The sequence below is a fragment of the Leptidea sinapis genome, chromosome Z (assembly GCF_905404315.1).
Source record: "Leptidea sinapis chromosome Z, ilLepSina1.1, whole genome shotgun sequence".
In the NCBI taxonomy this organism is placed as follows: Eukaryota; Metazoa; Arthropoda; class Insecta; order Lepidoptera; family Pieridae; genus Leptidea; species Leptidea sinapis.
The window spans coordinates 2,022,830-2,036,504 of NC_066312.1; the positions used below are offsets into that span (position 1 = coordinate 2,022,830).

The following is a 13,675-nucleotide window of genomic DNA, read 5'->3' on the forward strand; positions in this document are numbered from 1 at the left end:
TCAGTATGTATTACTGTAAACAATAGGTGTTCTGAGAGTAGCAAATGATAATAGAATATCTACAGAGTACAGAATTGACGAAGGCCGTTGACGATGTTTTGCAACTAATGTACCTACTGACAGTTCTAGGCTTGATATAATGTAATTATTATTAACGTACGTGTCCTATCTAACCTGAATGCTACATTTGGGTAATTTGGGTAAACATCTTGTAACTACTTCATGACATAACAATTGTTTATTCAACTTTCAACAAAATTGATATATATATATATAAAGATTAGCTGACCCAGCAAACGTTGTATTGCCGATATTAAAATCGCGATACAAAAGTAACTGTTGATCGTAGATGGGTGAAAATTTGAAGTTCGAAAGAAGACTCAAAATCAAGCATATTAAAAAAAAAAAACCGAAAAAAAGATTGGCGTGGACCACCCTTAACATTTACGGGTATGAAAAATAGATGTTGTCCGATTCTCAGACCTACCCAATATGCACTCAAAATTTCATGAGAATCGGTCAAGCCGTTTCGAACTTAACTTTAACTACAAACACTGCGACATGAGATTTTTATATATTAGATTTAATTCGCATCACTACCGAGTATGGTAAAATCAACTCTTTCTGGAAATAGTTAGGTATTTCATATTCCTTAGAAGGTAAATAAATATTACAAAAAAGAATACCATTTATTTAAATATAAAAAGTAGGCTGCGAGTTGTACAGCTATTAATACTAACCAGCATTTTATTTTGTGCAGTCAATAGAGAGGTTTATTATGTTTAATTAATGGGTATATATTAATAAAGTCAGTTCTATTAAAAGAGTACTGAAGCCTATAGGGTTAAAGAGTACTAAAGACTTCTATATTTTCACAACTTTGTAGAGTATAATAGGTACCAATAAGCCGTTTTTCAGCTGTGTTCCTTAAAAATATTGTTATGTGAGCGCTAAATCAAGAAAACACATAATTTAAAGAATATTAAAGTGTCTATGTTTTCATATTTCTATGTCTATATTAACTTTCGAAGTTACGTATACCTTCTTCTATTCATTAAGTTGTTTATTCTTTATCAAAATGCAAATCACAAAAATTTAAATCAAAAGCACCCATCCAATCACAGTTTTTTTTAAATAAATTTAATTATAGAATCCTGAAATACTTCTTAAGATCTGGTCTTAAAATTATGATTTTTTTTATTTTCACTTCAGTGATACTTGACACTTATTTAAGTGCCGCGCGCCGCGGGAAAATGCTAGTATATTATATATCTATTGTTGATAAGTTAATATGTCTTATGTAACTACTAGCCACATACCATAGTTAATTATTTATTAAAACATTATTGTAACACTAGGTGCAATACCATCGTAAATGGTATGACCAATGTTCACATTACTAATTATTCTTACTAACCTTTTATTACACAGCTTATATATTAATAAGTTTTAAACCTTTGGACAGGTATGTTTTTAGGATAACTAATAGGAACTCTATTATAAATATCAGCTGTCGGTATGTCTGTCAGCTGTATTTTATAAACAACAGTTTGGACAGTTAAAAATGAATTCTTATCATTTTTCCCGAACACGCCGAAATAAGTAATACCCGGTTACATTACTGATGACGTCACATCGTCGCTTTGTTACGGTGTGCAAAACAAGCATCACTAGGATATTATTATTAATAAATAAACAACAATATATTTCCAGTTTTATTGTGTTGTATTGTGATGCTGATTATTATTATTATAATTATGAAAAAACAATGAAATAATCTGGGTTAAGAAAAAAAAAGTATTTATTTAACAGTACTATTAAAGCAACACAGAACAACAGAAACGAACATCAAAGGTCAAAACGTAAGAATGAAAACTTCAAGAACAAAGCGGTGATAGCACGAAATTATCACTACATATAGCTAAGGGTAATGAAACTGCAAACCGTACTGACATAACAGGACGAGCGCGAACGAGAGGCAAAGGGGAACAGGACGGGGCTCTACGTTCGAGCGAGGAACAGAGATAATGTGGCTGTCTAGTATAAGCTTATCTTATACTACATATATATTTCTTATATCTTTAAACGAGCAATTCTTGTATATATATATATAAGAATCTGAATCTCGGAAACGGCTCCAACGATTTTTATAAAATTTAGTATGCAGGGGATTTCGGGGGTGATAAATCGATCTAGCTAGGTTTCAATTTAAAAAAAATGGTTTTATCCATGTTTGAATGAGAAACAGCTACAATAACATTAGAATACAAAGGTAAATTTCGCCACTATATACAAGACTATTATAGCTCAGATGGGACATTGGGTGATCCGGAAAGCAGAAGAACCCGGTTTGATCCAGATGTCATATTGTTTTTTTTTGTTCAAGTTTTGTACATTCTTAAAGATCCGATTATTTGCGAAATTTACTTTTGCTCATAACAATTAATACTTCACATACCTATTTGCTGCATATCAACATTCGTTCTGAGATAAGTGACATGCCCCGTGATTGACGTGTTGTTCTCAGATTAGCAAAGTGATAACGTTTGCGAGAGTCCGATCTGTCATTGATAAGAAGTCAGATGAGTTTGGAAAAATCTGCGAGCAGTTCACCGCGGCTTGCTTGACTTTTAATGTGTGTAAATATGTGTTAAAATGCCAAATATGCTTAAGAGGTGAGTATTAATGATTGATTGTTATCTTTGTAACCGATGTAACATGAGACAATTTTTTATGTGTTACGAATACTCGTACGCTATTACAGGGTCGCCCGACTTCGATATTTCTTTCATCGTCATTTATTTTACTTTAAGTAATAATTAATATATATTCATGATGTTGTTTTTTTTATTTATTATTTTTTTATTCTTTGCCTCAATTTTTTTTATATATGTATCGGTTTGATTGTGTCGTATGTAACTTTTGATAAGTAATTTCTCACGTGATCTTGTTCATTTCGCTCCTATGTAGGTACAGTGAGCAGAAAAAATAAATGATTGTTTTACAGTCTAATTATTTTTTATCTCACTTATTAACATATTACTAAGCCTTGAGAAAATTCGCGATTAACTTACCATTAAAATATACAATTTCCTCGACACGTAATGTTACATAAAAATAGCTATCCTAGAGGAATATTATAATTAACTTACATAATATATACTACTTAGATATCTATTTAATGTCATTTTAAAATTAAACTCTCTTAAAAATACATTGTCATGTCAGTCATGCTAACTACAAGCCGGCTGCAAACATTTTATTATTAGTAATGTGATAATATATGGGTATCTACTAAAAATTACTTACTTCCAATGAAAATATTTAAATACATAATACTCTAATATTTTAGATACATTTCAACCTGGCTTTTTATAATTTAGTTAATAATAAAGACCATACCCCAGGTCTGTGTCGCCGATCTTAATAATAATAAACCTTAGTCTTAATGTGTGAGTAAATTAATGATTCGTAAGTAAAGAAATATTAAACGGTTTTAATTTTACAAATTTCAGGGCTGGCACATAATTTGTTTGGTATAAATATCTTTTTCTATTGAATTATTCAACAGCCAAACAAAAAATAGATGTGGGAGTCAACATATAATACAAATGTAAATATAGGACGTACTTTCCATCAATGTTGTACTTATATATTGTATGATATGATGCTCTAGGTCGTAGGACGTGACGGGCTGGTCTAAAATCGGCAGACTGTTACATTAGACCACGCTAGCATCAATGATGTCATACGAAGTGCATCTGCCGTACGTAAACTACTTGATATTAAGAGGCAAATGGTCAAAAAAGTCGAATGCTAAAGCAAGCGCCCTGATGGAATTACGCTGATATCTTAAGCACGTTAATAGTACTTTTTTGGGACACAACTTGCATCGAAACGCGGGCTTCTCATGTTCAGGACACTTCAGTTTGAACCGGGGCTGCTGCCGAAGAGAGCAAGCCTCACAAATATGTACCAGTGGGAGGCTCCTTTGCACAGGAAGCCGGCTATGTTATGGGTACCACAACGGCGCCTATTTCTGCCGCGAAGCAGAAATGTGTAAACATAACTGTGTTGTGTGAAATATGTATCGCTCAGAATTTTTGGGTTTTTCAAGAATCCTGAGCGGCACTGCATTGTAATGGGTAGGGCGTATCAATTGCCACCAGCTGAACGTCCTGCTCATCTAGTCCCTTATTTTCATAAAAAAAATATGTCAAATGTTGGTGTCGAGTCACTTAGACTTCCACACACTAAGGGCTATATGTCACCGGGACACCATACAGCCACCAGAGTCATGACACGTCCGAGCTGGTCGCGCACCCACCATGTCATTAACTATCTATAGAGCTGTATATTTTTTGTTGGTAGCGGCGACTGGTTGCTGCTCCTATTTAGACCTTAGTCGTTGTGATTAACAACATTGATAAAAAATATTATCATCATCAGCCGAATGACGTCCACTACTGGACAAACATCTCCCCCAAAGATTTCCACGACGATCCGTCCTGCCCTGCCCTCATCAAACGTATTCCAGCGATATTGACCAGATCGTCGGTCCATCTAGTGAGGGGCGTACCAACACTGCGTCTTCCGGTACGTGGTCGCCATTCGAGGACTTTACTGCCCCAACAGCCATCTGTCCGTCGAACTATGTGCCCTGCCCAAGGCCCCTTCAGTTTCGCAATCATTTGGACTATGTCGGTAACTTCGGTTCTCCTACAAATAAAAAAATTAAGTAACTAACATCGCCCCGCGTTATTATTAATATAACGTACATGGGTTATTAACTGAAATAAAATCGCACAGTGAGAATTCGCAGTGCGTGCTAAGCCAAACGTTCTAAAAAAGATCATTGACAATATTATACTCTCGTCTCGCGCTGGTTGCTCGGATGTTCAAACCGCTAACACACGACTCATTATTTTTGTCCTCTTCTCTCACACGGACATTCGTCGTGTGTGAAATGTGAATGCTATTTTGGCATTCGATGCAGTATTTTAGTAGATATCTACGGAAATATGTTTTGGACGGCAAATATAACAAATATTTAACAATAAGTATGTTAATTTAATTATTAAAACTTTCGTGAGACACTATTTATTTCAATCGGTGATTGTACCGAATAGTTTTGGAATTTGGATATATACATTGATTTGTATCTAAATATCGCGGAAACAACACTTTGGTTTTTCTTTATTAATTTATCTTATATATAAGTATTTTTACTGATATTACTTGTTTCTACACAATGTAAGGTTATAACGCCATCAAATCTCAAATATAATTCCATTATTGCTTTTGGATATAAAACTTAGTTTTGTACTTAGGAATGTGGGTGGTGATTTAATAGTAAGTACATACTTACTAAGTATCATCCAACTACTTACTACTAGGTCTTCCAGATACCAACTGATACTAAACATAATTAAAATGTTATACTGCACAAATAAAATTTGAAAAACAAAATTTTATGATCGATGCGGGACTCGAACCCACGACCTCCGACACGCCTTCCGTGCCGGTGCTATTACCAACTGAGCTAACCGTTCGAGCGACGTATCGTCATAAAATATTGTATTCTTTTTTCAACTCTCAGGTTGTGGCTTCATCTACATTCTACAGGATCTACTTTCGAACCTGAGAGTTGAACAAAGCATACAAGATTTTATGAAGATACGTCACTCGAACAGTTAGCTCAGTTGGTGAGAGCACCGGCACGGAACGCCGGAAGTCGTGGGTTCGAGTCGTTCATAAAATTTTAATTTTTCGAATTTTATTTGTGTATTAATCCTAGAAGTGTGGGTAATCACTTTAAAACATAACAAATTATTAATATTATACCGTTTCACATTTCAATTTACTCCGGTCTCATACTAAAGAAGTTAGTAACTAGGTTAAGCTTAAGGTACATTAGGGTCATATACAAAAGAAATAGCTACTACATAAACGGCTCGCAAGTGCAATAATTGTTCCTTTGTCCCTAGCATTACGAAATTTCAAATGAAAGTTGACAATTAACCCCTATGAAATTAAAGACAATAGATTAGTGGATTTACTAAATAAACTATTAAATTTAGTTCTTACTAAGTACTTAAATGGAAAATATCTATATTTCGCCTTAGTATCACATGAAAGAAAAAAGAAAATGTATGAAAGCTGGTAAATTCGGATTTTTGTTAAGGCCTAGTTTACTTTACATACGATTGCTGATTAACATTATCATTGATTATCAAGTACAGCTAAGTCAAAATGAAATAAAATAACTTATCCTGCCATACTATATATAAAAGCATAACATGAATATATATTAGGATTTATCTCTACATTTACAATGAGGGCAACCCGAATAATAACATACAAATAAGAATAACTTTACCGCAATTTAAGATAATATATTTGGGATCGAAAAGATTATCTTACATCTAAAACGTCGACGTTATCACAAATGATAAATCTATTATCGGTATATTGAAGATTGACGAATTAATATTTATGGACCAATAAATATTTAGTTCAAATAGTATATATTACGTTTGAGCGGATTATCAACTGTAAAGTTGAGTTCCTGTAGATGAAGCCGCATCCTAAGAGTTGAACAAAGCATACAAGATTTTATGATGATACGTCACTCGAACGGTTGGCTCAGTTGAAAGAGCATTGGCACGGAAGGCGGGAGGTCGTGGGTTCGCGTCCCGAATTGTGTATTAATCCTAGAAGTGAGGGTTATCACTTTAAAAACATTACAAGTTGTTATAATAGTATTTCTAAATTTAATCACTTATGTTAAAATTCACTAATTTTCGGAAGTTTAAATCCGCTCCGAATAAATCGACATTTGAATAAGCATAGAATACATAAAGGTGCGTCCACGCTAGACCTGCTGAGCACGAACGAACACAAGCCCAACAATAATTCATGTAGTAAGTAGAACAAATGACGAACGAGTCGAAGCCTGGCTCGTGTTCGGCTGATTGTCGGTGTATTGAAGATCACAAAAGAGTTTGTGTCATGTTCACAGTCATATCGTATATACGTTTAGTGATAGACATGATTATCTCACAAATATAGGTTTTCGTAACGAATTTTGTAATTATATAAATTTTTAGATCCCGGTCGTCGAGCTTCTTTACTGACTTCGGCTATAATATTCGCTAGCGATTATTTTCTCTTATGAGAAAAATTCGTTCATCCTGACGCGAGCTCACTTCAGAAAACTGCTCGGCTTGACGACTTGAACCGACCCGATCGCGACGGCCGCGGCGTCTGAGTAGTATTTCTAAAGAGTCAAAAGTTCGTCAAGCCTAGACGTACCTTTGACTTTTTTTTGAGTAGAGAATAAAAGAATGCATGTCAGATGTCTCGTAGGTATCTCAAATGTACGCGATTTTGAAGCACTCAAGCCTGATTACATTTCTAATTCATTTCATCAAAATCCGCTTAATCCTGGTATCTATCCATATTATTACTTCTACATGTCAGGTTTGTGGGATATGACAATTTATTAGACGTCGCATGAGCTAGTAATATACTTCTTATTATGTACCTTAAAACTTACGGCCTTACAAATAAAATTGGCATAATTACTTTTAACTAAGCATAAACCAAGAATATGTAAAATGTTTACAAATAGACATTTTGCCTTCGAATGGTTTGTTCGGACGTATAACGTTTCCCGCGTTTATTTCTAAGGCAGCTTGTCATTCGGAAAACTTAAGAATTATCATTGTATTGACAGTGTTGTCAACGATATTGTAAACATTTTGCATTTTCTTTGTTTATCATCAGTTTTAACTTTATACCAAATTTATTTGTAAGGCCGTTAATATACTAATCAATAACACACTAGTTTTGTTATAGCCCTCAATGTTTACTTTTATCGCTCAGTTACTGAATAGCTCCATAAACCATGAATTTATATAAGTAAGAAGAAGTCTCAAATATTTTAGAACAGTCTATCTATATATATGTATAAAAACGAATTGCTGTTCGTTAGTCTCGCTAAAACTCGAGAACGGCTGGACCGATTAGGCAAATTTTGGTCTTGAATTATTTGTGAAAGTCCAGAGAAGGTTTAAAAGATGAATAAATAGGAAAATGCTGCTAAATTAGATAAAAACAAATTTGTTTTTCCTTTGATGTGTCCATACATAATTTCTATGAGAGAATTTATTGACGCACGGTTTGTCAGTTCTGCTGTGAAATAATCACATTACGACAGCAGGGTGCATATTTTACGAAGTAATTCTGGATGTTATGACATATTATTGACAAATTCATATAAAAACATTATTTTATTTACTATATATATACTATCTACACCGGTAAGTAGATACCTATCTATCGAATTCTTTAACTTCGTTTCATTGTAAACGCAATTGCCTTATAAGATATCCGTTCCTTGATTCAAAAGCTGTATGTTACAATTTGCCGCTTTGAAAGAGTGACTGAATTTCTTGCCTCTTCTTTCATTTGAGTTAAATTTCGAAATACTGATAAATGTCGGCTTTGTCTTCATAACAACTTGCATAATAACTAAATATTGTAGGGAATGTGATGATGATGCTGGAAGTAGTTCTTATAATGTCTCCCAGCTTCAATGCGCTACTAATTGCCAACCTACTTCAAGCAGATGCTTTCGCAATCTGTGATCTAAGACGAATAGATAAAACTGAAAATTGTGCGGCAAGTATTTGCTATAATTACGAAGTGTTTAAAATTTAAATAGATAAGTAATGCGTTTGTATTGTGTCAAGATCGTTTGGAGGTCGCGCTCTATAAACCCATGGCATCCGTTCCATATTCATCATAGTTTTATTAAACGATAACCATGAATAGCACCCTCATTATTATTGTGATTTTTACAATGACCTCCCGTGTGATATCGTATTGTAAAGAATAATTATTACATAAAAGCTAATTTTAAAGTAAATTTATCAAATGGAAAATGATAAATATACACTGAATTAAGATGAAAAATCCTTTTTCAGGATTCCGTACCCTAACGGTAAACATCTGCTTCATGTTCTTAAAAGAATGTCGATGTTAGAAGACTTATTATTGTTGGGGAAATTTATTATGGTTCAACTAATTACCAAAGAAATTGTAATGAAATGAAATGAAATTTTATTTGCAGGAAACATTGTACTTAAGATGTTAACAATATAATGGATAATCCAATATGTTTCGTCCATTGTCATGCAAAATATGTTACAAAATTGTCTAAACACTACTCGTACTGTTATATCGAAACATGTCGGATTTCACAATGATATCAATAATATTTATAAAATGAAATTTTAAGATATTATAATATGAGACGTAAATAACTTAATAATTCATTTAGTACCTATGTATAATATTAACAAATTCAATTTCATAAAAGTATATTAATTTACATATATATATTATTATCAAATAGACTAATTCATTTTGTATTGAAAAATTCATTTAAACTATAGAAGCACTTATTTGTTAACCACTGATGCAGTCTTCTTTTAAAAACTTTGAACGGTAAATCTTTCAATTCATTGGGCAATTTATTATATATTTTCACAGGCATGCTGTAACAATTTCTACTAAAAGATGCAGTTCTACAGAAGGGCATTATGAGTTTATTTGGATACCTTGTTTTTAAAACGTTCCGGCTTTTTTTTGTATAGAAATCACACATATGTTTTTGAACAAATAGGCTTATCTCATAAATGTATAGGCATGGCAGCGATAGAATTTTCAATTTTTTAAATAGCGGTCGACAAGAATCTAGGGGGCCGGCTCCACAAACCGCCCTGATACACTTCTTCTGTCCAATAAATAAATGCCCTATGCTCACCGAGTTGACCAATCCATATCTTAAAGCTGAAACCACGAATGTATGATATGCCATTAGCGCTGTATTTTCACCTATTGTTTTTGATACGCGTTTGAGGACAAATACATGTTGGTTAATTTTTTTGCTAATTTTGTCAACATGTGACTAGAAGGACAAGTTGCTGTCTAAAGTAATACCAAAAAAATTGACAAGTTGTGCTTCTTTAATACTCTCATTATGATAATTAACATCAATATCTTTTCCTTTCCCATTCTTATTATAATACTGCATATACATTGTTTTTTTTTATATTTACAGTCAGGTTATTTTCAGTAAGCCATTCAATTGTGTCCTTTATTGTTTTATTAATTTCTATATGATATGTCAATTCATTGATACATTTAATTACAATAGAGATGTCATCAGCAAAAAGAGTACAGTTATAAGTAGTAATGCTAGGTAAGTCGTTTATGTAGATTATGAATAGAAGTGGACCCAATATACTTCCTTGTGGTACACCTTTTGTTTTAAGTCTAAGTTCTGATCGATAAGGTATTACTTCTTGTTTATTATTTAATTTAGCAATTCCAACGTATTGAGTGCGGTGTAGATCAAATTACCAATAGAAATTAAAAAAAATATGTGCATTGTATGTTTTCTTATATGAGAATGTGTTTATTTTTATTTTTCGATAATATGTTATTGTTTCAAACCAACTTCGTTCAAGTGAAGTTCACTTTCATAGTGAACTTCACTCGAACGATTGACGTATTTTTTTGGACGAGAAGGATTTTGTGCTCATCTCTTTGTTGCAGTTACTGATCGCGCTGCAGAATACCAACCTTCTATTTCTGTTAGCTCATTTACATGGAAATTGGTATCCTGTCTGTTTGAATAGGGGGAGCTTATATTATACTTGCATAGTTTACAGAATATAAGACTGCCGCGTTCGGCTGAAAATTGAATAGATTGGAAGATTTTATAAATATTTTCTATCAATTAAAATATTGTTGAAAATTCGTGATTCGTGAATTCGTTAAAAATACATTTTAATCGTAACTGCACACTAAAGGTAATTAATAGTTTGAAAAGCAGGTCAATATTAAATCTTATATCTTTAAACGAGCAATTCTTGTATATAATATACATAATCTGAATCTCGGAAACGGCTTCAACGATTTTCATAAAACTTTGTATACAGGGGATTTTGGGGGCGATAAATCGATCTAGCTTGGTTCAATTTAAAAAAATGTAGTTTTATCCGTGTTTTAATGAGAAACAGCTACAATAACATTAGAATACAAAGGAAAATTTGGCCACTTATACAAGACTATAATAGCTCAGATGGGACATTGAGTGATCCGGAAAGCAGAAGACCCCGGTTTGAATACTGATGTCCTATTAGTTTTTTTATGTTTATATGTTTTTTAAAAATCCGGTCGTCCGGATATTAATCATTTAAATGAGTATTATAATGACATTTTAGATCTCTATTTAATTGTCAATATATTTAAAAAATGTATTATATTTTTAAATTTGCCTTTTTTACCTAAATTAACTTGCCTCAAACTAGGCATAGCTTGAACTTTGGATCGTATATGTTAGACGCCATGTTTGCAACTTGCAGTGGGTACCCGGTTAGGGTTACTAACCATACACTTTCACATAATAATTATCAAGCCCTAATTAAATATATTAGTACAATAGCTACAGACGATATATTTAATACAATTTGAAACTGCGGCCCCTAGATTATTATAAAGGCTATGTAGGACGTGATAAAATGAAATGGTTCAAAATAATGTTATTTTCATTTCTGCATCAGTTTTACGACAACCATTGCTGTTTTTTTTAAAACGAATCATGTCTGTAAGAAATTTAACAGTAAGAAAGGATTTAAGAAGTACATAGAGTTCTTTTTACTGAATGTTTTTATTTAAAGCTGAACCAAACAAAACTGAACAAGCTGTCCAACCAAAGTGCCCAATTATAGAAATGTTATTCATTTAAATGAACAATCATTTTATTTCCTACATTTAATCTCGAGTTCGCCTTGACTTTAATGTAAAATACCAATACGAGCAAGACAGACAAAAAATCGTTTTATAATTGAACAGCAATAAGACGTGTGTATCATTTATTTTAAATGTGTTTATAACTGTGGCATCCACCATCTTGGAATTAATTGATATCAGTAATTACTAATAGCACCGCTAGATGGCATTGTTGCTATTATATAAACATATTTCATAGCTAAGTACTTGAAAATGTTTCATGTGGTCATAATGTGCAATTAATTAGACCCAGTGCTCTTCGTTTACAGAACTAGCTGACCCGGTAGACGTTTTTTTGTTGATAACGAAAAAAGATTTAGCTGTTTTATGGCAATTCCCAATATTCAGTCTATCTCCGGTTCAGGCCTACTTGACATAAAAAATCGTACCTTTAGAACACTACTAATACTAGATACTACTACCGCTTCGGAAATAAATGGCGCTCTGAGAGAGAAGAAGGGGCGCAAGAAACTCTCCCACCATTCTTTTTTTGCGTGCTTTTCAATAAAAAAAAAACAATATTGTACAGTCATTTCTATCGCTATAAAATAATCATAATCTAGTCCCAAGCTGTCCCATCACTTAGATATTCAGTAATAGGATTTACGACTGAGCCATTTTTTGTATAAAACATTTAAAAGTACATAGGTAGAAATCTCTTATATATACATATAAATACATGTTAGCATTTTATATCGAAAAAATACACCCACAGACGTTCCAACTGCCAAAAACAGCTGCATCCCACATGGGCTTGGCCTTCAAACGACGCATCTCAATTCCTCAGACATCTGACTCACTTAGATTCTACGGTAATTGATCGAACTAAGCCGTTCCCAATATTCAGTCTATCTCATACTTGAGACAAAAATCGTGACTATCGTAGACTTTTCTGTCCCAATAAACATATCGACGGTAACTCACCTTATCCGTGCACGCTGTCTGTCTACGACACGACGTATAAGCTATACCATATACCAGCGATATAAAGTTTCTATGGAAATTGCAATTCACGCGTCCCAATATAAGGCGATAAGAAAAACTTATCGGGTATATTCGGACAGCTTCAGATTGTTGACAGCTATTTACTGACAGTAGAAGGTAGTAATTTATCTCTATCTGTAGATAGTATATTGGGAACGGCCGTAAATGCATTCATTATCTTAATTAGTTTATTATCAGTGTTAGTTTTAGTTGAACTTATGAAAATTATGTCTCTGAATCGTTTACGCGAAGTCAAATACATTCTACAACGATCGATAGCTTGAAATTTCTAGTCTTTGAAAATAACATTTAAATCAACGTATTGCAATGATACTGGCAATACTGCAATTAAAGCTTAAAAATCTGTCTTTCACTACTAAATATATTATAGTTTATTACATATAGTTTATTGCGCCCGTTCTTCATTTGTCTGAGACATTCAATGGGTCGTAGTCTTTGACTTTCAATAAGTGATGTCAAATCCTATTTTGAATAAAAATATTTGAATTTGAATATGTCTATATCTACTGACAACAATTTACGCTAACACTACTTTCAAACAACTACCTGTAAATAACACAGATCGCCAAAATGTCAACGAACGATCCATAAAAGTAACAGAAAAAAAAAAATCAGAACTCTACCGAATTCATAATTCAAATTCATAAACATATCTTTGCTCAAAATAGTATTTCAAATCACATATTGAACATCTAAAACTATTCTCATTCGATGGTAACTTTTACGCTCAGATTAAGTTTAATATTTCTTTGTTTAACGTTTCGTTACATAGATATTTTAATTAGTCTTGTTAAATTTTAAACGT

The 13,675-nt window shown here is 32.9% G+C and overlaps 1 protein-coding gene across 3 annotated transcripts in view; it reads left to right on the forward strand.

Annotated features, from left to right (window-relative positions):
• Positions 1-13,675, forward strand: part of LOC126978391 (nostrin) — a 90,747-nt gene that overhangs the window by 2,587 nt on the left and 74,485 nt on the right. For 2 of the 3 annotated variants that reach the window (XM_050827160.1, XM_050827161.1), the window contains exon 1: positions 2,585-2,675. The exons of the other annotated variant lie outside the window; for it this stretch is intronic. In XM_050827160.1, the coding sequence (XP_050683117.1) occupies positions 2,656-2,675 (20 nt within the window). In that variant the 5' untranslated portion in view covers positions 2,585-2,655. Of the gene's footprint in view, positions 1-2,584; positions 2,676-13,675 lie in introns of those variants that run through there. 3 annotated transcript variants of the gene reach the window in all.